The sequence below is a fragment of the Colletotrichum acutatum genome (genome assembly GCF_030867785.1).
Source record: "Colletotrichum acutatum strain CBS 112980 chromosome Unknown BDZ83scaffold_2, whole genome shotgun sequence".
Classification (NCBI taxonomy): domain Eukaryota; kingdom Fungi; phylum Ascomycota; class Sordariomycetes; order Glomerellales; family Glomerellaceae; genus Colletotrichum; species Colletotrichum acutatum.
This window is the reverse complement of record NW_026848996.1, coordinates 172,837-195,858: the sequence shown is the minus strand read 5'-3', so window position 1 is coordinate 195,858 and position 23,022 is coordinate 172,837. Positions and strand designations below refer to the sequence as shown.

The 23,022-nt window shown below is 53.5% G+C and overlaps 6 protein-coding genes across 6 annotated transcripts; 3 read left to right on the top strand and 3 right to left on the bottom strand.

Annotated features, from left to right (window-relative positions):
* Positions 1-1,433: 1,433 nt before the first annotated feature.
* BDZ83DRAFT_645977 (major facilitator superfamily transporter) lies at positions 1,434-3,304 on the top strand (the record flags this gene model as incomplete). The annotated part of the gene is made up of 2 exons (XM_060509901.1): positions 1,434-1,609; positions 1,654-3,304. 2 exons carry the CDS (start codon positions 1,434-1,436, stop codon positions 3,302-3,304), a joined length of 1,827 nt encoding a protein of 608 aa, XP_060371522.1.
* A 1,863-nt stretch (positions 3,305-5,167) lies between these two features.
* On the top strand, positions 5,168-6,304 carry BDZ83DRAFT_160430 (uncharacterized protein). Its single transcript, XM_060501394.1, has one exon. It carries the CDS (start codon positions 5,407-5,409, stop codon positions 6,157-6,159), a length of 753 nt encoding a protein of 250 aa, XP_060371521.1. The 5' UTR covers positions 5,168-5,406; the 3' UTR covers positions 6,160-6,304.
* A 145-nt stretch (positions 6,305-6,449) lies between these two features.
* On the top strand, positions 6,450-7,334 carry BDZ83DRAFT_645976 (uncharacterized protein; the record flags this gene model as incomplete). The annotated part of the gene is made up of 1 exon (XM_060509900.1): positions 6,450-7,334. One exon carries the CDS (start codon positions 6,450-6,452, stop codon positions 7,332-7,334), a length of 885 nt encoding a protein of 294 aa, XP_060371520.1.
* A 535-nt stretch (positions 7,335-7,869) lies between these two features.
* On the bottom strand, positions 7,870-8,483 carry BDZ83DRAFT_714945 (stress responsive A/B barrel domain-containing protein; the record flags this gene model as incomplete). Its single annotated transcript, XM_060511691.1, has 2 exons — positions 7,870-8,100; positions 8,379-8,483. 2 exons carry the CDS (start codon positions 8,481-8,483, stop codon positions 7,870-7,872), a joined length of 336 nt encoding a protein of 111 aa, XP_060371519.1.
* A 2,254-nt stretch (positions 8,484-10,737) lies between these two features.
* Positions 10,738-15,184, bottom strand: BDZ83DRAFT_160413 (hsp90-like protein). The gene has a single exon (XM_060501393.1). It carries the CDS (start codon positions 14,910-14,912, stop codon positions 10,836-10,838), a length of 4,077 nt encoding a protein of 1,358 aa, XP_060371518.1. The 5' UTR covers positions 14,913-15,184; the 3' UTR covers positions 10,738-10,835.
* A 4,148-nt stretch (positions 15,185-19,332) lies between these two features.
* Positions 19,333-22,543, bottom strand: BDZ83DRAFT_714942 (YIF1-domain-containing protein; the record flags this gene model as incomplete). Its single annotated transcript, XM_060511690.1, has 7 exons — positions 19,333-19,843; positions 19,949-20,028; positions 20,133-20,255; positions 20,930-20,972; positions 21,436-21,587; positions 21,641-22,168; positions 22,268-22,543. The coding sequence occupies 7 exons, from the start codon at positions 22,541-22,543 to the stop codon at positions 19,333-19,335; spliced, it is 1,713 nt and encodes a 570-aa protein (XP_060371517.1).
* Positions 22,544-23,022: the final 479 nt, after the last annotated feature.

The following is a 23,022-nucleotide window of genomic DNA, read 5'->3' as shown; positions in this document are numbered from 1 at the left end:
AGAGGTCAGTCGGCGATGCACAGATCCGGTAGGCACTTCGTTTTTCTGCTGCGATTTCCTCTCTTTTTTTCGTCTTGTTGCTCTTAAAGCAGAGAGCTGAACGTACACAAGGTAGTACTGCCGGATTCTGGCATCAACCGGAGACAGCCAGTCGATATTCTGTTGCACCGGCTCAGCGTCAAACAGTGTCGCTTGATATAAATCTCTCCCACCCCAGTCGGGGACTTGAGTGGCTTATTTACGAAATGCCACGGCCTTGAATGCTGAAGAGTCCTGGGCTGGGGTTCGTACAACAACGGGACCTGTTCCTGTCACCCCAGTGGCAGCTCTTCCATTTCTGAGAGACCAGCAACTGGGACATTTGCCTGACACATCCTACCGACGGCTTGCCTTGCCCCCTCTGGCGGGATACACAGTCATCCATCTGCCCCTGGCTTTTCCTCGGCCTCCATTCTCAAGCAAGAAAGTCTTTGTCTTGGAACATAGTGTCGTGGTTACCACAGCCGAGCGAGGCCAGGGCACAGGGCACGCGAACAACTACCACAACTATGCTTCACAGTCTTGACGCTTTCAAGTTGTTTGTCCTACCTCGCACAGCACCCGTCATTGTCTGTGTCTTCGCCTACCCAAGGTGGAACTGTCAGAGAAGATCTCATCTTCACCCTGGCCTAGGCTGGATGAGCAAGCCTCTAGGAAAACCACTGTCTCGGGCATCATGGATAGGTGCATTTGATCCTCTTCTTCTACTGTCAACATGACGGTAAAGAGCTGCAGTCAGTATAACTATGTGTTGTGGCCACTGTCCAAGATAGAGTGGATGGGCAGCTGCTTACCTCGTTTGTTCCTTGCTGCCGCTCAAGTCCTCACACCAACGAGGGATGTGTGTTCACACATACACACGCACACACGTACTCTCAAAGTGATCCTTTCCTCCTCACACCACCTGCCTTGTTGTTGCATCGTCGAGGTAACCAACAGTTCAATTACCAGCCAACGCCCACGGCTACCTTCCTCGATCAACTCTGCAAAGGCCCTCAGGACAGGCAGGCACAAGGCTGATCACTGTCTCGTTACGGGTTCTCTTTCCCTTTCCATCAGGAAAAACAAGCTAGCCCCTATACCCATCGAGGCGAGAGCAGCCAGGTATCCTCAGAGACCTTCCTCAACCGGGTTTCCTTAACCCAAACACCTTCTCTCCCCATACCATACCCACACAATCCCTCTCTTCCCTCCTTGCTTTTCAGAAAATCTTTGCCTCGTCGCCATATCTCTTCGAGACAAGCTGGATTCAAGCTCCGAATATTACCATCGGTAAGATTCGAAGGCATCTTTCCATCTTCTGCCCCTGAGAGGAGAAGACAATCGTCAGACTTACTCCATTCCGCTCACGACAATAAAAACCGCCGTCAACCGCCGTCAAGATCATCGCAGCAATGACCGCCCAGTCTCCCTCTCGTCGCGAGATGGCTGACCAGCTGTCCTATCCCAACCCGTCTCTGGGTGAGACTGCTGGCTTCGCTGTCGCGAACTTTGCTCCCCGCCGTGGCGCGGAGTATTCCGCTGCCAGCCTTCGCCAGCCTACGATTGAGCGAGTCTTGATCGTCTTCAGGTAAGGAAATTGCAGCATTCTCGCAAACCCAGCTGACCGGATAGCCTTCTCGTTGGCCTCTTCCTCGCTACCCTCGATACGTCGATCATTGCCACTTCCCTCATTGCCATCTCGCAGGAGATTGGCGACCACCAGCACGCTTCCTTTGTCCTCTTGGCCTACCTTCTCACCTACATGGGCTGCGCTGTCGGAATTGCCAAGTGCAGTGACATTTACGGTCGCCGAACCATGCTCTTCTACAGTTGGGCCGTCTTCGTTATCTTCTCGGCTCTGTGTGCTGGCGCAAAAAGCATGAAGCTCCTGATCATCGGCCGCGCTTTTCAGGGCGTCGGAGGCTCGGGCTTGTACAGCCTCGCCCAGACCTGTCTGCTTGAGCAAGGTCCTGCCCACAACCCAGCCCTGATGGGCGGCATCATCGGAATCACTCTCGCCGCGGCTTTCCTTCTGGGCCCCATCTTAGGCGGTGTCATTGTCTCCAAGATTACTTGGCGCTGGATCTTTGGACTCAACATCCCAATCGGTGTGTTCGCCGTGGCCTGCCTCGTCTTGTCCTACCCTAAAGACCGACAGGCCTTCAAGATCTACTCTTGGACGGCTTTCAAGAAGCTTGACGTGGTTGGTATGACCACTCTCTTCTTTGGCTCGGCCTTCCTCGTTGTCGCTATCGAACGTGGTGGATACACATACTATGGTTGGGACCACTGGACCGTCATCGTAATGTTTGTGTGCTCTGGGGCTTGCTGGGGTATCTTTGGCATCTTCGAGAACTACCTTTACCGAAATCGCTGCCTCTTAATCGACCATCTGCGATGCTCGCATCAAGAGCCTGTCTTTCCTGTACACCTTGCTCGACGCAGGCCATTCATGTGCGGTTTGGCCGTTACCTTCCTCACCGGACTCCCTTATGTCGCCCTCACCGTCATTATCCCGGAACGCATGCAGGTGATTGCGCAGAAGAGTCCTCTCCAGTCTGGCATGTACCTACTGCCTATGCTTGTAGCCTGCGCAGTCGGATCGTTCGTTGCTGGAGCGGTGAACTCCAAATCGAACAAGGTGGCTCTCGTCATGACTGTCGCGTCGATTGCACAAGTCCTCGGTATCAGCCTCATGCTTATGGTCGTCGATGCTCAGGCGGACTTTGCTCCTGCCTACGGATTCACGCTCGTCTTCGGACTGGGCGTCGGCCTCAACTTTGGCTCCACGACCATTCTCTCTGGCGTCGAGGCGGAATCGACTAAGGAACACGCCGTCGCCCAAGGAATTCTTGCTCAAGCTCGCGCCCTCGGCGGCTGTCTTGGTGTCTCCATCTGCACTGCTATGTTCAACGCGCGCTTGGAGGTTCTCAGTGATCAACTTTCTTCGGCTGAACGCGAGACTCTGGCTCACTCCCCGACCCAATCTTCCGCGTGGGACTCGCACCTCAAGAACCTCATCAAGCATGTCTATGCCGACTCGTTCAGAGACCAGACTATCTTCATGATCACCGCCTGCGCCATTATGGTGGTCGCCGCCGTCTTTACTTGGGAGAAGGACCCCAGATCCATCACCCTTCTCACTGGTCATGCGCAGCAAGCCAATAAGACACGCCTGCAGCAAGAAGGCAACGACCACGACGGCACCGAGATGAGCGACATGGCCAGTGTTCGCTCTGGTCGCTCAGTCGCCTCGGCCGTGGTCCACGGTCGCACAACCTAGACTACTTCGTCAACGCATTGTCCAACACGGTCATATAACTTCATGGGAATATCCAATTTCAGGGAATCGGAAAACCAGGATCTGCTTCTTTCAGGGAGTTACAAGGCGTCAACCGGGGGGGGGGGGGGGCATCGGCTAAGGAATAGGGAGGTATCGTGTTTTCGCGCTCCTATGCGCTCTTATTCTGGGTAAGCATTTCGGGCAGACTTGGTCGCAAGCGTCCAACTGCATCATGGCTTAGGAACTTTCTGGTGTATGTAGAGTGTTTTTCGCCTCCGTCAAGGCGGTTCAAAGTTTCGACAAAAGACAGACTGTTCACTATCAATATTTTTTTCGCGCTTCTTGTGATACGTCATGCGGGTTAATTGCATTGATAGCATCAAACATTAGTATCATTCCCATGGATCTGACCTGAGCGGGTTTGGGTGGATGCGCCTAACGACAAGAGATACGCAGCTTGTCTCCACCAGTTCAGATTTCGAGGCATGTGCGTCTCGCGATGCGAATCTCGCATCGCAAAGTGACTAATTCCAACGGTGCCGCCGCATAAGGTAGTTTTCAAAATAGAAGGATTTGATACTCATCTCCCTGACCAGCCGCCATTGTCCCACATCCATCGAGATTAGAGATATGAGTCACCGAGCGAGCCTCAGGGGCTTCATCTTCAGACAAGAGCGCACAACTCGCCTTCTGCCTCGTGCTTTTTTTTTCTGATTTTCCATTCAGGCGGTTGACCAAGACATGGCTCGTGACAGCGGTGTAACGATTGTGTGTGGTGATCGGGCGCGCGTGAACGTGGACTGGGAAGAAGTGGTTTCGAGACGTTGTCTTTGACCAGTGACTTAGGTACTTGGGGGAAGTACGGATAGAAGGGGGGGGGAAGGATTTGGGGTTTTGGAACCGAGACAATGGTTCTCGCGCGCGGTCTCTGTGTATGAAACCTATTTCTTCGAATTAAAGCACGGATTTTGTCGCGGAAGCGGAGGCGGAGGCTTGCGAGATGAGAAGAATGAACAGATGGTTCCCATTCGAACCCTGACTATTTTCAAGATTTCCGACCCTTATTTGCCTTACTCATATTGTAAACTAAAATGGACTTGTCTGACTTTTCAACAGAACTAAAGTAACATTTAAAAGAATCGAAAAAAAAAGTCTCCATGGAAATGGAATCATCGGCTCAGACTGCCGTCCTCGGACGCTCTGGCTTTTTCCAAGTTGACAACGAAACGGCTTGCCGGAAAAGAGCGTCGAACTTCGAATTGGAAAGTTTGAGAAGGGGCAAAAGGGCAAAAAGGGATTGGGTTTGAAGATGGGGCGACTTTTCCCCTCTCTCAAACTACCTAGCTACCTTTCTGTCTGTCTAAAGGTATTACTCCATCTTCCGAGCTATGGCACTTTTTCCCCCTTCACCTTTGCTTTGCTTTGATGTAAAGAGATCGCACCGTGGCACCTCACACTACAACACCCCTTATCCCTGGAACTCAATGGGAACCAACGCAGCCAACAAAAGGACCAAGGCCGAAAACGAGGCGAAACTCCCAAAGTCCAGCGCTCGAACCCTTTCTCTCAGCCTCGCAGAGTCAAGAGCCGTCTTCCCAGACCCTCCTCTTTTCTCATCGAATTAAGTGGTGCCTTATTATATCCCCCTCGCCCTCCACATTTAATTGCGTAAAAAAGCCGTTTTTTTGCCAACGAACGACAATCGGCGCCCAACGGGTGGATACTTCGTTCCCCTCGGGTCTGCTTCGATCATTTATGCGCAAGACGCAGCAGGCTACTTCCCAGTTTGATGTTGGTGAGCTGGGCGGAAGTGGGTGGTTGGTTTGCCTTTTTCTCTCACCTCAGTCAGCCAGTTGGCTTGGTTCTCCATTGCACTTACACGTGTCAGACCCGTTGCGAGCAGGGCCTATACTGGTATTTTTCATGCTGATGGAGGTTGCCGGGTTGGGCACAAGATCGCCTTTTCGCGTTTGACATGATGAGCTTCCTTCGGATATCCATTCAGACATGTTACTTTTGTTCAAGATGAAGAATGTCGGAAAAGAGGATGCATCGAGAGACTCGTTTCTCATCGTCAATCGACAATTGCTCAATCAGTGTAAATGGCATATCCGATCCGGATCTCCGTGTTGAATCGCCGAAAAGAACAACCCCTCCATCCCGCCTCATCCCGCCTCATCCCTGCGTGGTGGAATCATCGATACCCCCATGTCCCCCGGACTCAGAGCGGGGAGGGGGGGGCGGCCTGGACCCGAAAATGGACAGATCCGGACCGCGGTGGCCGTCAAGCTAGGTACGTCCTCGACTCCCCAACTTTCTCCATCGGTTTTCGCTGGCGCAGGTTCCCACTAAAAATCGCCCGTCGGCGGTCGCCAATCTCATCATCGTCGGCAACCTACACACCTACGTACCTTACCTTCACCACCACACCGCACATCAAATCTCACTCATCGACACACCACAGCGACCAAACACACATACCTTACACATCCACACACATCCATACACACCCACCCACTTACCTATATCCCGACCGTTTGCTCGGGCCAGCCTCATACCACAGCTTCACATCACGCTCACGACACTACCGTTTGATCACAGATTCACAGCCCCCTCTCTCCTCCCCTCCTCCCCTGCTCTCTGCTGCCCTCCCCTACCTCTCTACACCTTACATCTTGTATACACCTCATCCAGCTGGCGCAACCAACCGTCGAGCCCCTCCTCCTCCTCCTACCGTCTCTCCATCCTCCTCCGCCGGCATCCATACATCCCTCCCCCCATCCCATGACGCGCATCTCCTCACGAGACCAGGAAGTCTAAAGCCCAATCCCGTCCATTTGATACAACTCACCTGAATCGCTCCCGTTTCTACTACCTGTGTGCCCTCTCTTTGCCTTCTCGCCCTGCTTTTGACTTCCTTTACTTACTCCCTCCCCCCCCCTCCATCGTTCCATCCTTTCTCCGTTCGCCGTCTTTTCTCTCCTTACCTTCATCTTTTACATCAAATACCCATCCGGCCAAATCCCTTCCTCCTTTGAACCAAGTTTCTTGTGATACCGGCTTGATTTCCCTCATCCATCATTATACCCAGAGATACCCCCAAGAAGAAGTCAGTCAACGTCAGTAACAGTAATCATCACCAACAATGGAGGCCATACGCCAGAGAATCACCATCCCGGACTCGATCAAGCAGATCCCCGACCAGCTCAAGCCCAAGTCGCCCAAGGCCCTCGACAAGGGCACCGACTCCATCCCCACCTCCCTGACGCCCACCCCCGTCTCCCCTCCCCTCGCGACCCCGTCCCACGGCGACGTCGGCGCCGTCCTCACAATCGCCTGCGCGACCCCCATCGCCGCAAAGCCCACCGCCGTCCTCGCCGCCGTCCTCAACCCGGCAACCTACCCGGCCTGGAACACCTTTGTCCCCAAAGCCACCGTCTCCCGCCCCTCCGGGCTCGCCGTCCCGCCCATGCTCGCCGACTCCGCCGCCGCCAAGAACCAGCCCGGCGAGCTCCTCCTCGAGGGCACCCACGTCACCTTTGAAGTCCACATGACGCTCGACCCGGCAAAGACAACCACAAAGCAGGCCCTCGTCGTGACCAAGCTCGAGGAGTACACCCACGCCGCCCCCTCCACGGCCGTCGCAAACGGCGAGACCCAGCCCGTCCACCGCGGCCGCAAGGGCTATCGCGTCTGCTGGAAGACGGGCGGCCTCGTGCCCCCCTTTGTCCTGAAATCCGAGCGCGTCCAGGAGTTCCTCGAGACCGAGGACGGCAACGGCACGGAGTACCGCTGCTGGGAGACCTTTTACGGTCCTCTGGCGCAGGTCCTCCGCTTCACCATGGTCGGCCAGCTCGAGACGGGCTTCGCCGCCTGGATGGAGGGGCTCAAGAACTTCTCCGAGGGGACCCTGACGCAGCCCCCTGCCACTACTGCTCCCGCTACTGATGCGGCTGCCACGACTGCTGCCACGACTGCGGCGCCTGCGACTGCTCCGGCTTCCGCACCTGCTGTTGCCGCTGCCTCGTGATCGTCTAGCTTCGTGTGTATGTGTGCGTGTGTGTGTGTGTGTGTGCTATTTGTCTATTTTCTCTTGTCGATTTGTCGGTGATGCGGCTTTATTTCCTATCTCATATCCCGGGCTGTAAGTTGGTTTTTATTGCAGAGCCGACTGTCAACCGTTGGCTCTGCAGGGGGGGGGAAAAAAAAAGAAGAAATGAACAAAAAAAAAGAAATGGTTCGAGGCAACAAAGGTCGACTGAGAATGGAGGGGCAATTGATGATTGTGTTTCAGGATTGGAAGGGGAGGAATTCCATGTATGCAAAGTAGCTTGATACCTGTCCATAACCGGCAACAAGGAGTATTTGACATTTTTTCTGGAATAAGTTTCTATTACACCAGAGAGACACGGGGAGAGAAAAAGCTGCCTCACGATCACAAGTTTCTCTTTCGGATCCCTGGTTGAACTCCTCTTCATTTGCACCAACCCGAATACCCTCTGGTCCCCTGACCCGGGTAGGGCCTACGGGTGCTTCTTCTCCCAACCGCCACAGAAAAAACACATCTACAAGACGGAAACGGCCTCGGGCTTAAAGTAGACGGACATGACGCCGCCGACGGTCAGGTTGCCCTTGACAAAAGACTTGAGGACGCCGTGGGCGGCGCACTCGTCGTCGTAGTACTTCATGTCCTCGAGCGAGGCGAACTCGGTCTTTGCGACAATGGTGAAGCCCTGGGCGCGCGGGTCGTCGACGGCCGGTCCGACGACCATGGAGAGGATGTACGGCTTTCCGTCCTGGTGGATTTTTCTTCATGTCAGCTTGTTGTTCAACGTGTGGTTTTACAAGAAGCGGGGAAACCCCGTAGAAACATGGAATTCAATATGCGCTTTCTTCTCCCGTCTTTCGACAAGTACCCAGGAAACCGTCGTAGGCGCGAGGAGTTGTGGTGGGGCCGAAGTACGGGTGCCGGGATCCGATGGAACGGAAGCCCACCCTAGCCATCCTCACCTCTATTACGCAGCCACGAATACAATGACATGACCTCGATAACAAAAAGGGAAAAGAAACACACCTTCTTATGCGAGCCTCCCAAAATCTTGTACTGCTCAATCAGCTGCTTCTGCTGCCCCTCATCGGCAATCTTGAACATGGTCACGCGGTGAATCCGGTCCGCCATTTCGTCTGTGATTCTCTCAACGCCCACTTCTTTTCCGAGGAGTACTACGTTTCGTCCTTGACGATCGGCGCCGATCGTGAATCGGCGGTTTTGGGGTTGGGATTGTGGTTGCCGTGTGTCGTGGATCGCTACTCGGCGGATAGTCTTCGTTGTTGTCGGTGTTGTCGGTGTAGGTAAGCACAAAGACCCAAAGGCACAAGACCGGGACAACGATGTGCTGTGGAGGATGGGGTTACGGAGCCGAAGGTGGGGCAACTTTTGGAGTGAGGTTAGGAGGAACGTGGAGTTTGGGGGCATTTGGAAGGAAGAGGAAGAGAGGTGTCAAAGGGGGGGAGAAGGAGGCTTGCGGAGAGTTTATATTCGGTAGTCCGGTCGGCTAGGTAAGCTGTATGCAAGGCCAGGTAGTAGGTAGGTAGGTCCGGTACATGCAGGCGATCGGTTGAAGACGGCGTTGCGCAGGGACGTTTGTTTGTGAGTGTGAGGTCGAGTGCAGTGAGCAGAGGGAAGTGAGGTTCGGGTGGGAGCTCCGTCTGTTGCACTCGGATGAGGGGTGGGGCGGATAGCGCCATGCAGGAGCTTTGCCCGCGACGTACCTGGCCTGGTGGGGGGAGGGGTAAGGTACTTCCCCTCGTTCCCCCAAACTTACACTACAAAATGAACCTGCCAAGTATCCACCTCTGATGGAACGGCTAAGGTATTGCCCGCTGGAATTTACAGATAGAATATGTCTCGGGGAATTGGAAGGAAGGATGGATGGATGATGATAAATCGCAGGTCATGCCTTCTTGTCGCGTTCTCAGAGGTACGGTAAGGTACGTAAGGTACCTAGCTCATAAGACACCCAAGGAAAGAAGCTTGGGCAAGAACCTCAGACAACAAGCCACGGACCTTCCCCAGTCCAAAAGGAATTGGATCCATAGCTCCCGTCCCAAACCTCCGCCGCGAGCGGGCCTCGAGAATTCGAGAGACCCCATCGTCTGATTACAGACGAGCACTTCATTCACCAGAGATTAGTGCTTAGATGACATGCATAAGCCCGTACGTAGAATGATTCACAACTGTGCTCCATCATCTCAGGAAAACCTCCATTTGCATTGCAAACCCCTCCGCCCATCATCCCACATGCTAAACAGGAGTACTGTCTGTATCTTGTCTTATGCTATATTCTGAAAGATGGGCAAAACCTGCCCTGTAGAACGCAAACAAGTGAGGGACGCATGAGATCCCACCAACTACATATGATACAGAATAGATTCTACGACCACCTCACTCGAACATTTTCTCACACCTCAAAAAGCCCGCGTCGGCCCGGACACCCTGCCTGCCCGTACCCTACCTACGTAACGCCATTCTTTACACAATAATAGACCTACCTTACCTACCTTTGTACATAAATCTCTCTGTACTTTCCTACATACCTCGGCTTTATTCCTCAGTCTCCCCGGCGAGAACTAAAAGGTCTGTCTACCCTTTGCGCACATCATTAGTTTGCATCGAACCGGTGCTTCTTCCACCGGCCAAGCCCCCGCGGCGCCCATAGTGGGGCCGTGACATAAAACCGCTCCCCTGCATCCCATCCAGGGAGGGCATCGCCAGCGACGGCGGGCGGCCCCCAAAAATCCCGACCAATTATGAATTTCTCCGTCTCGTCTCATAGTCTTTTCTTTCCCTTCACTCTTCTCCTCGGCGATACTAAGTCGGTTCTCAGGAATTTTAACAACCTAACCTGATGGTCTCTCCAAACCGGTATGAAAAAGACGTACGGACAGGGACAAAAGGCATGTCATATTGCTCTTCAGCAGGCAAGTTGCAAAGCCTTGAGTGCTTCAAGCTGCGAGTTTTGCAGTCTTGCAGTTGATTATTTGGTGTTATTCCTTCTCTCCGTCTGGCCCGTCTACGTTGGTGAATAATCATTGGATTGACCTCGGTGACAGCCGCCGAGGAACCTCACTCCACGAAACAATTCCCTTTTCTACCTCTTTTCTGAATTAAGCCAGTCTTCCTTCCCAAATCCATCGACATGGCTAGGCCCCCCCACCGATCAACGCCATCCGATGTCAAGTCTCTCTCGCGCGTGTGACATCCAACGTCTGGAGTCTTCCTGTAGGCAAGAATCCAAGGCCATTTTTGGTATCTCTGTTCGTCCATCCACCACATGACACACAGCCAAGTGTGACCAGACGAAACCCCGGAAGCAGTCCTCGTCCCCGAGCCCAGTCCTGCTGTGGCTCCCCTTTACCTAAACGCCGTACCCATCTCTGCAGGATCACCAGCCCTTGGTTATCCATGTGACCGATAATGTTCTTTCGCCGCTTCCTCCTCCGCCTCTCTGATAGGCAGCCCTGGCCCCCATTATCGTATAGGCGACACGGGGGAAAGGCCCCCCATCCGCCGGACCACTACTTGCATCTTCTCAATTAGCTCCGGCATCCGATAAGGCTTGACGAGCACGTCGTCACACCCCGCGCTCTTAGCGTCTTGCATCTGCTCCGGCCTTGCATTGGCGCTGACGGCGATGATGGGGATTCTTCCACCGCTCGCACAAAACACTCTTCCTTCCTTCTCTAGTTCACGGATCCGCCGCGTGCATGTCAACCCGTCCTGCACTGGCATCTCTATGTCCATGAGAATGAGGTTGATCGGTGCGGCAGGCCCCTGAGAACTCGAGTTGCTGTGAGTAAAGTACTCTGGGTCGTCTTGCTTTTGCAGCGACATGGACTGCATGAGTCGTTCTAGAGCCTCGATTCCGTGATTGGCCACGTCGACAGTGAATCCCCTATCCTGCAAGCCGCGACGGGTGATCTGCTGATTGATCAGGTTGTCCTCCACCACAAGAATTCCATCCAGCCGAGGGTCGTAACTCTTGGGTTTCGGCCGCGTGCCAGGTGTCTTCTGTTCGTTCGCGGAGGCTCTAATGCGCGGCATCGTGGATGGCGTGCTTGATGCAGTAGCTAGAGTCGTCATTCTCACAGCGGCGGCAGCAGATTCGGCTTCCCTCCGCGACGACTCCGTCGGCACGTATGCCTCGATGAAGAATGCAAACGTGGAACCCACCCCTGGTAAGCTGGATACGCCGATAGCGCCCTTTTGCAGTTCTGTCAAGCGCCGCGAGATGAATAGCCCCAGACCGCTTCCACCGTATTTGACATGAGTTCGCGAGCTCGCCTGCACAAACCTATTGAAGAGATTTGACTTTTCGTCCTCTGATAGACCCTGGCCGGTGTCCTTGACCTCGAACATGATGTAGACTGGGTCTCTACGGTTGTCGAGGGCAGGCTGCTCGTACTCTGACTCTTCCTTACAGGATCGGGGAATGAAGGTGACCGGTGCCGTATCGTCCGTCGGCCGTTGTCGCGATGCCTTCATGCAGACGGATACATTCCTGATTGACCCGGACTTTGTGAACTTGAGGGCGTTTGTAAGCAGGTTGATGAGAACCTGTTTCACGCGGGAGGGATCAAGATCAAGGTAAACGTGACCCAGCTCCCGATACGACTTATCCACAGTCATCTTGAGGTCAATATCAACACGACGAGCCTCTACGTCGAACATCTTGATAGCCTCCTCGCCAATCTGAACGGGGTTCACCGTGCAAGGAGTGACAGCCAGGAGCTTGGAGTCCAACTTGGACATTGTCAAGATATCGTCCACGATCCGCTTCTGATGCTGTGCGCAAGCAACAATCGTCTCCGCATTCTCGATGCTGTCCGAAAGAAGCTGCTTGATATCAAAGTGTTTATCTTGACTTTTGTCATCAGATTTCGCTGCCTTTGGAGTAGGAGGCCGGTCGACAAGCTCCTCGCATCGCGCGAGAGAGGCAATGATGGCGTCTGAACAGTGAACGATGGCGCTGAGCGGGTTTCGCATCTCGTGCGAAGTCATATCGATGAAGTTATCCTGCTGTCGTTTCGAGTCGATTGCCTCCTCGGTACGTTGAGTTTCCAATTCGAGTTGCCACTTTTGTAATGAGACGTCGCTGACACAGCCAGTAAACGACTGAACGACGCCATCTGAATTGCAGACCGGCATCAGAGTGATGTGAACCCATCTGGGCGCGGTGATCTGGTTCCCTCCAGCATCCTCAGCTGTCCATGTGGTTTTCAGGCGTATCTCAGCCGACTGAGGCTTCTTCGTCGCCACAAGTCGAGCCACGCTCTCGCTCAAGGTCGGAAGGTCGTCTTGTACAACTGAAACTTCCCATGGCTGTACTTCGTGTTGCAAAAGGTCCACCTTCTCTATCCCAGACCACTCGAAAAAGACGTTGTTTGCCCCGAGCAGACGTCCTCCGGTATCCATATCGAACATGCCAACTGTGGCAAGCTCAGCCATCCTCTTTAGATTCTCTGCCTGTTGTGCCCTCCTGGTCGCTTCGTCGGCCGTCCTTTTGTGTGCCGTAACATCTGTCAGGCAAGTGAAAGTCCGAATGATAGTTCCGTCAGTCGCTCGCTCAGCCTTTGCCTGAGCCATTACAAAACGTTCGAGATCCTCGTCAAGATCACTATATACGTCGACTTTGAAAGGCGATCTTCTTGCCAGCATGCGATTCGTATGTTCCGTTCCTTTGACGCGGAACTCAAATTCGACTTCATCCTTGGTCTGGAGTTCTTTGTATGCCTCTCGAATCTTTTCTCGGTCTGCCTCCAACACACAAGAGAAAGAACCGCCTTCATCAGGGTGTCCTGTTATGCGGTACCACAGGCCGTTTGCGAATGTTATGTTCCCTTGATGGTCCCCGAGGGAGAATCCGTTGGGAATGAAGTCCGAAACTGTCTGGAATAACCGTGTGTACTCTGTGGCTTCCTTGGTCTGGTAGGCGAGCTTTTCTTTCAGCATGGCCTGATCGTATGCAGCCTGCTCAGCAGCATTCCGTCCTCGACGTCGCTCCTCCTCTAACAAGACCGTGCAAGCTAGAGATGTCGTAAGCTTCTGGGCTAGCAACTGGATGTAGAGAGTATATGCATCATCGTAAGGTCGTCGAGGGTTGAGGCCCAGCACAAGCAGTCCCATGACTTCCTCCTCTTTTGTGGGTCTAATGGGCAAAACAATAGCAGCTTCGCAGGGATCGCCAAATCCACGCCACAGCAGGCCAGTTAGCAATTCTCTGGGTAGACTGCCATCTGATGTGCTGATAATGAGCGGCTCGTGGCTGCGCAGAGCAGCTCGGTACTGTGGCGCTAAACCGGCATCGGTATCCTTCAGTTGCAGGGTCTCGGGCATGATGGGATGATTTGCTGGAACACCAAGGGCGCCTTCGAGACGACAAACGTGATTGCAGTCATGCCGCGACTCGCTTCCAGCATGTGAAGAGCCATCACACTCAATCGAGTAAAGCATTGCGAGGGGTATATCGTATGCGGGATCGCATTCGGAGAGTTCTTCGATCAGCTTGCTCCAATAGGATTTTACATCCTTGGCTGTGACGAGCTCCTCGCCCATGTTGACGAGCATCTGAATCCGCCGACGGAAAAGGTGGTATAGAGTCGTGTCCGATATCAAGTGGATGAAGCCAAGGCATTCGCCGTTCTGCATGACCGGTACGATCGACCACTTTAGGTACGTCTCGAGGGGGGATCCGTCGGGTCTTTCGAGGAAAAAGCGGAATGCTTCTTCGTTGCTCGCGCGACGACTTTGTCCGGGATTCTCCATCATATCTCTGAGCTGATCTGTAATTTCAGGGAACACTTCAGTCACGGAACGGCCCATAAGGTTGGGGTGTCGTGCTCCTATCATCTCTCCATAAGCTTCGTTGTAGACTGTTGTGAGCTTCTTGCCCCAGTAGATGGCCGTGGGTTGAGAGTTGCATAATATCTGGCTGTAAGACTGGTGAAGCAGCGATGGCCACCGGTCCATGGCACCCAGGGGAGTCGCGCCCCAGTCGACGCTATCAACCATATCGAGAAAAGGCTCTTGGTCTGGCATAAAGTCCGGCAAGACTATAGGCGGCTCAGTGGTTGCTCGAACGATCCGGGGATAGGACAAGTCTTCTGCGGAGGACTCTGCTGAAGGCACTGAGGGCACGGTGGAAGTATGCGGGTGCAAGATACCGCTGCTAGACTCTCTGCCTCTTGAACCATCAAGGCGAATCTTTCTCGGAGGCTCTGAGGAGATTGGGAAGTCGTTGGAGCTCACAACAACCCATCTGGAAAGCAAGTTGTTCCGAGTCCAAAAGTGATTGTTATGCAGAAAAGATTGTGGTGTGTTGGCGTCTTGGGAAGTGATCCAGTCCCAGAATCTCGTATGGTCGCGGCTGGAGAGTGATCCTAGGACCTCGAAAAGAGCAGGCTTGCTCACCAGAGCCGGATTGCTGTAGACAACCTCGGCAAGCGCGGGGTCCTTGAATGAAGTTGGTAGCGCAACAACGAAGCTCGGTCGGGGGTCGGACTCGAGCAGATCAACAACGCCCACACCGAGGAGCGGGGGAGGATGCATGGCTGCAGGCAGGGTATGAGTCGTCCGCTCAGCCAAGGGATCGGCAGGTCTCGTTGTCAGTATCTGTTTTCTCTCTCATTCTCAACCAATCTTGGCCTGGAAGTAGAAGAGATCTTGCAGCCAGACCAAGTGCACAACTCTTTTGGCGCTGTCCCTTCTCTTCGATCTGCGGCTGGCTGGTGAAAGATGTCGTCGGTCCCGCCGGTTAAGATAGAGCCTGGATCGGCGGAATGCCCGCGCACGCAAAGTGGCTTTGGACGAGGTGAGGTGAGGCTGATGGGCGGGTTTTTGATGCAGGAGAAGGAGATGCGAGAAAGGCGCAGGCGCAAGTGGGAGAGCAGAGAAAAAGCGGCAGAAGCGAGCCGGGGTTGTAATGTGTGCAATAGTGGCCCAAAGTGGATGAGGCAGACGAGGGTGGTTGAGCTCGGAAGTTGCGATTCTGCTTGCCGGGTGGAGTTGAGCGCACGCGGCGGCACACCCAGTCCGTGGTGAGCGGGCCACCAAGTTGGATATTGGTTGGTTAGTTGCTGGCAGAGTCGCCCTGATGGGATTCGGCAGGACCCCCAAGTTGCAACCAAGCTTGTTAGATGGATGTCGCGGGATGTTCGCCGTGAATGCGTTGTCCGGGTGGTTGTGTAAATCTGCAGCGGTGGGTATCTCGCATCGGACCTTGGCCGATTTTCGGTTCGCTGGCAGTGAATTGGTCCAGAATGGGGATCCGCAGGCGTAGGGAAGAAGCCTTGATTCGACGTGCAGGCCAAGATGCGCGGTAGAAGTTACCTCGGAGTGAAGGTGTCCCAAGGTGAAGAAGAGGCAAGATGGGATGGCAAGACGGGCGCACTGGGAGGCCAGAACAGATGGTGAGAGGAGGATGATCACTGGTGGATGATGTGACGACCCTTTCCAATGGTTGACCGGGGTTTGGTGTCGGAGGGGGGCTGAACAACGGACGTCGCAATGTGGCTTGCTAAGCAGATGGCGGTCTCTTGGAAAAATAGCAGACTTGTATTCTTGGTGCCAACACCGGGTCAGTCTCTCCTTTGTCCTCACGGAGTGGCCTCGGTCTGACCTGAAGCTGGACAGAGCAGGTAGCGATTTTTGGTTGTCGCGAGATTAGCAGGCTGGCGATGCCAGATGGTGGAGATGGGCTTGTGAGAGGAAGCGAGAGGAAACGAAAAGTGCCTATCCGGGCAGTCAAGGTCAGGCTGGCAAGGAGGTAAGGTTTAGAGAAGCGGCATCCCAGGACTGGGCGGTGGAAAGGCGGAAAGACAAGGGACGGGGGAGGGACGCGGAACGGAATCCGATGACGAAGGCTCCTTCCTGCCAAGGTATCGTGACCCCGGCACGCGAGTCTTTCGAGTCTACTGTGTAATTGTTATCCGTATCCGTAGAGTCCAAGTAAGGTACCTAAGTGTGGATGGATAGAGTCCTGGACGATGGGGGGGCCAGTCGACGAGACGACAACCGGACGGCAGAAGTGGAAGGTGCACTAATAGGTTATAGGCGGCGGCAAAGAAAGAATGATTCAGTATGGCTTATTTCTTAGTGCCTCCGTCCCATGCCCTTTTGAGTCGCGCGTCTCAGCCCTCGCCCTCATGGTATTGGACAACTTGTCGCTCCTCCCCTCCTACGCTACGGCACGGCATGATGTCGATTGGGGTGGGGAGAGAGAGAGCCCTGTGGAGGCGGTCAAGAAGTATTCCAAGATTCCAAACTGCTCCGGTAGGTAAGCCAACGTGCCAACCTCACCTTAGGTCTAGCATGCATGGATGGAACAAGATGCCGATGTTCAGTGATATTGGGTGAGATTGGGGGATCCATCATCCGGCCCCCGAAGACCAATTTTAGAAGAAATCAACTTCCAGAGTGTCACCTCGAGCGTGGTATCCGATCGCAAAGGTTCTGAATTGGGCCAAATAGACCATGTCGTCCGCATATGCATCCGTACTTCTGCATCTGCCAGGGAAACTGCAGCAGCAAATGCAATAGAAGAATGAGAAAATTAAGAAGAAAAAAAAGGCTCCAGCCGGACAGCGCAGCATGGAACCGGGGGTGCAGGGGCAGGCAAAAAGTGGGAATGCTCAACACTCTCCGAAGGTCGACTTCCTTCCCCGAGAGCTCAGAAGAGAGGAAGAGAGAGAGCCTGAGAGGTCCCACGATTCCATCCGGTTCGCAAGTGGAATTAACGGCGCGGCAACCAATCATGGGCAGCCAGGGTTGCATCGTGCCTCCCTGAACCGTCTCTGCAGTGCTGCACTAAAAGCTTCGATGGAGACCCGGATTCGACGCTACAGGACCTGTCAACCCGTGCTAAATCGGATCGTCTTCTTCTCCGTCTTCTTTTAACGGATATGGCGCCTTCCAACCCATTCCACTTTGGCCCAGCCATCTCTGCATCTTGAGACCTTCCATCTCGATAAACAGAGCTTAGAGCTTATGGCGGAAGATCGACCCCTCCATTTTTTGAGATGTTCTAGTGTACTGAAAAATTGAGAAGGCGTGCACTGAGCGGTAATAGTTTCCAAAAAGATAGTTCAGCCCGCTCATTTGCCAGTGACATTATAGCCCCACGTCATCCCGACTTTCACACGTGGAGTCGCCAATAACAACCAACGTCCTCAACCCCCAATACCACCAACGCAGCCACCTTCCTTCCCCCATCCCGGCCACCTTTCCCACCTCAATTGCAACCATCAAAAAGCCAACATCGCTAGTTTCCGAGACTCCATCCGATATCTGTTTGTTTACCTACCTCCTCCCCCCCCTTTTTCCTGGTCACGCACCATACTCCTGCAATAGACATCTATCCTGTTCCTGAAGGCTGAAGAGAAAGAGAGTTTTCGGCCCTGGCGGCTGGCTGCACGCTGCTGCTGGTTGTCACATCGTCCCTTCCCGCGCTCCCGATATGCACATGATGTAAGCGCAGATTTGGGGGTTTGGCCTCTCCGTTAACCCTGACGTCACATCGCTTCCAGACGGCATCATCCTCGTTCCCGGAGTGGAAGGCACGGATTAGTTGCCGTTCGGCCAATCAGGAGCCACTTGCCAACGTCGTTACGAGTGAGCCAATGGAAACCTCGCAAATGGTCGTCGCAGGAGAAAGCTCCGGAGCAAAATCACCAGACACGACCACACCAGTGACCATAGACCAGTCGGATGGGTCTTGCAGATTCCAGGAGATGGGTACGTCTGTTCGGATACGGAGCCTCTGTACTACATGATACAGAGAGTTGCACACCCAGAAATCCGATCGGCAATGCACCTAAATTAATGACGCTCCCCAACCCCCTCGGCCGAGTTGGCTTTGTGCAGTTTTGGGGGTTTGGAAGCCGAGCTTCTGCTGAGGTAGGAATACTTCACCGAAAAAGGCCAACTGGTGGAGAGACACCGATCCTCGTCGTTTTCCATCGTTAAACCAATGCGATCCATCTGTAATTGTACACTACGCGAACACGATGTTGCACGGATAGCAGCCGAGTGTCTTACTTCATGAGACCTTCAACGTCATTACGCCATGCGGCGCTTTCTCACCGTTTAATAGCCAAATAACAAGCCCGCTTTGGCCCTTCAGCCAGCCACCAAAAAGCAATGCCAGAAGAATGTGGGTGAGATTAACGTTCTTGTCTGGACCTGATTGTTGAAGTCCGTACTCGCAGCTTCGACCTGGGTAACAAGATCATCCACCGGTCTTCTGAGTACAAACTGCCTCTGAATGCAAGAGATAAATTAACTTCAAAATATCCCGAAAATACCTACTCAACTCTCTTCAATTACCTTAGATTGTATTTACCCAAGTATTTTGACTTATTTAATGCTTAGTCGACCTTTGGTGGAAAGAGAGAGCTCAAGGAGACCGACGGATGAGCTTGTCGTCGCGTGGCTTCCCATCTTTGGAAGGTGAGACTGCACGGCGACGAACATTCCGCCAGATGTGAACAAGGCACGCGGAGTAACGAATTTGAAATCCCATTGTCTTTGCGACTAGATCCAAGGAGGTCGCTTTACTAAGTAGGTGGTCAAAGCTTGAACAATGTCGTTGTCACCACAACCGTTGATAGTATAGCTAGGATCTATCGCTAGACTCAGGTGTGTCCGATAACTCATTCGTGCTGGCACTCTAAGTGTCTAAGCTAATAATGCCGAGGCGAATCTGGATGCATTTCTCTCGATGCTCTCGTTCCTTTCGTGCCACTTCGTCTAAGCGAGCTTTGGAAATCGTCCTCTGTCTTGCCGTGCGCCTTGTTTCCTCCTGCCCAAGTGCCATTTGCTACCCCCCATGTCGCCTGCTTCCTCCAAAATGTGAAAGTGTGATATCAACCCAACGATGACCACCTCAGCGCCGTCTAAAGATCAGTTTCTTCGCATTGTCAAAAGTATGGAGATCCCACCACGGTGTGGGCTTACATCGCCGTTGCATCCTTTATCGCGCAGCAACCAGACTCATGTAGATACCCCAAGCGACACCCGCAAGAGAACCAACCAAGTTCCTACCCTCAATGCTCTTGATAAAGGCAAAGTTCACCAAACTGACCATGGGCCACAACTTCAGACCCGCAATGAAGATGGGCACGAACTCGAGCTGGCTCTTGTCAACGACGGACCGCCAGTCGACATTGCTATAATCAATGGCGCCACGAGAAAACAGGAAGGTGCCCGAGTGCTGCGCAGCCGCGAGGTGCTCCGGACGCACCATGGCCGTCTGGATGCTGTGCATAAACATGCTGAAAGCGAGCGTGTTGAGCGCGGCGCCGACGGTCTGGTCGAGGGCCAGCTTGATAAGCGTGTTGCGGATGTTGAGCTTGGGCTCCACGAGCTGGTCCTCGCGCGCCTCGCGGTCGAGCGCTTTGTCGTCGTTGGCCGCGGCCGAGGCGATGGCCTTCTTGGTGGGCGAGACGTGATAGGCCGGGAAACTCTCTTCGAGGAAACCTTGCCTGGTATGTGTCAGTGATGACGGTCTGGGGTACGACGCGTATCGTGCATGCAGGTAGAACAGGGATCCGTGATGGTGAAAGACGAGTGCTCGCTGGGAGACCCACCACAAGAAGTTTGGCGGCGTGCTAAGGAGGGTGAAGATGATAAACTGGAAGACAGGGACCCAGTCGATGACGAGTTGTTTCTGGTCGTGGTGTTAGCAAGAAGGTCTCGGATGATGATCAAACAACGCAATAATATATGATGACTCGGCACATCGTAGAGCCCATGAGTCTCGGAATTCCATACATCGGTCTGATAAGCCGTGAGGACCTGGGCCAGTATGTTCGAAGTGCCACTAAGGGCAGCAGACTGCAAAGTTGCAGTGACGATGGGAGGGAGCGCCATAATGGTGACTTGTAAGTATGCAAGCTTGACTTTGATTTGCTGAAGATGTGAAATGAAGTTGTAACTTTAGATGAGCGATCCAGACCGTTGTGCCGGGTAAACCACGGCAGGTGTACTCTTGAGAGGCGTCTTCAAACCGAGGTGACGGGAAGCAGAGGACGGAGATAAGAACGGATGGCGTCCTTGATTGAAGAAAGGTGCCTGAAGACGTCGAAACTTATATGCGACACTGCGTGAGGAACTTGAGTCAATTATAAGTTGCAATCTGTTCAATAACCCTTCCGAGCTGGAGCATTTGTAATCGGCAGAAGTTGAGGCTTGACGGGATGCAGGGCCGGATGTTGGAAGGGCTGTGGAGGGAGGAGCGACCCCGGCTTGTGGAGGTGTGGCCGGTCTTCCAAGTTCGGACCGGCGAATCACTGATGACATGCCTGATTTGTGGGGCTCCTGACAGCTGTCCCTTCAAAGCAAGCTAGAGCTCCAATAGGCTAGACAACGTGGCTGCTCACTTACATGGTTCCAGGCACAATAGGCAACAAGCATCGAGGGTCACAAAAGCGAGTCTCACTGGGCTTGAGCATAGCTATTGTGTCTCATAACAGGTCGACTTTAATTGGGAAGAAAATGCCTAGAAAGGCTGCCGTCTTCATAAATGTCAGCAAAGTTGATTCGCTGCAGAGGACTTTAACGCGCCCTACTAGCGCAACCTTATTGGGTGAGTGACACACAGGCAGCAAAGAGCTTGCATGATGTTTTTCCACAATCTTCAATGCACCGGTAAGGTAGGTACTACAATACAGGTTTCTAACGTTTGTTTTGATTCGCGTCCCCTTCATCGTCTCAACTCGTGCTCGTGGATTGCCCCTGGTGACAAGCTCCGACTAATCCTATAGTACAGGGATAGAGCTTCTTCATCTTCGGGTACTGTATAGCTAGCCCCCCAATATGGTAGAGACTCTACACAACAAACAACGCAAGCGGCTAGAACGATGCGTCGTTGTTGAATCTAACAATTTATCTTGACTGTCCGATAAATCGCACATCACTAAAAGCTGACTTGACCGGCCATCCCTTCCTTGTATCTGACCACCTAGCAAGCGCATACCCAGCTACTCCCGGACTCCTTTTTCATGTTGACCTTTTCTACAGAACGGTGCTTTTGGCGTAAACTTTACCTGGTCGTGATCGTCTTCAAGGCCTCGACAGGATCCACATGAAAAGTAGCTGGACAACGTAGGAGTAGAAGAAGAGGAACTGGGTCCTCTGGTTTCGCTTGGCTCGTGAATCGCCAGTCTGCATAGGACCGGCACCGTTGGCTGCGTTTTCAGGGAGCAGAACATACTTGAGCGAACGCATCTGATGACATTGTTAATCTCTTGAATCACGTGGCGACTTGTGTGAGGACATACCAAGAACAGCGAGTTGGCCAAGAAAGTGTAGAGGAACACGCCCCAGCCAATCCACCCGCCGGTACCCTTGCCACCATTCAGGATCTCAGCTACAGTGACAGTGACGATGATGCCGACAAACTTGTAGCCGGAGTATGCGATCAGATCGTAAAGCTGCGAATCGTTCGAGATGCCCAGCAAGTAGCACCCCAGCTTGAGACCGAGAATCTCCGCCATGACTATTACTAGGGCCGTCGACGCCGTGTATCCGAGAAGTTCTGGCTGGAATTGGCCGCGGAGACCAGCAAGGAGCGTAGAGAGAAGGATGTACGTCACGACAGCCATGACGGGGATGTACATATCGGGGCTGTTGATGTCGTCTCGCGGAGGAAGGTACCATCCCTCCTGTCCGCTAGGCCCAACGGACTGCTTGCGCGACCATGGCTTGTGCCTCCAAGGGAAGAGGACGAGGACTATCTTGTTGATGACGTAGGAGTTGGAGACGTTGAAGTAATGCTTCAGGGCGTTGACGTTAACGTATCGGTTGAACTTCAAGCAGAGTTAGCTTCAGTAAAAACTTGATGCATCTCGATAGTTGACCGGCGAGACGCTTAGAGGTCTGCCTCCCCGTCCCTAGACTCGACGTACGTTTTGCTCCATGTACTCCTGGCCATGCTTGAAAGCCGTCTGGCCAAACTGCGCTGCCACTTGCGCCGTGGGATCATTCATAAACTGTCCGTATGCGCCGAATACGTTCCCACTCGTACCGCCTTGCTGTTGGTAAGGGCTGCCACCGTAGCCTTGTTGCGATTGCGATTGCGACACGGGAGGAGGGGGCGAGCGCAACTGGGGAACCGTAGAGACATGCTGGGGTACGGGGTGGTGCAAGGGGGGTGACTGCCCGTAGGTTTGTGGACGCTGCATGATGTGCAAATGAGCTCGTGGTTTCGTTTTCTGTTCGCGAGTATCGTTCGATGGGGTTTGTCGGAAGATTGTGAAGCTATGTTGGATTCGACGGTGGCGTGGGTGTTGGGATGCCTCCCTTCCAGGTTCTCTGAGTCCACGTCGTCTTTGGCGGGCCGCGATGGAGCTGGTACGGAAAGGTGTTTACTTCCATAAATGTCCCACATTGTCCAGATGAGCAGGACAGGTAGCGGTGGCCCAAAGGGGCTTAGCTCAGATTTCTCCTTGGCCAGCTCAGCACGAGCCCTCTCGCGGGCCTTTTTGAGCCGCTAGAAGGCCTGGTGCCGGCCGGCGAGCAGCTGTCAATGGGCTGGGATCAGCGCATATCGATCAACGACTCTTCTTTCTTACCTATCTCAGAGGTATCACCAATACCTCTATTATCGTCGCTTTTCAGGCTTCTCGAGGCATATTCTTGTAAGATGTACGGACATCAGTAT

Coding starts and splice junctions, on each gene's coding strand:
- BDZ83DRAFT_160430 (XM_060501394.1), top strand. CDS start 5,407: ATGGCATATCCGATCCGGATCTCCGTGTTGAATCGCCGAAAAGAACAA.
- BDZ83DRAFT_160413 (XM_060501393.1), bottom strand. CDS start 14,912: ATGCATCCTCCCCCGCTCCTCGGTGTGGGCGTTGTTGATCTGCTCGAG.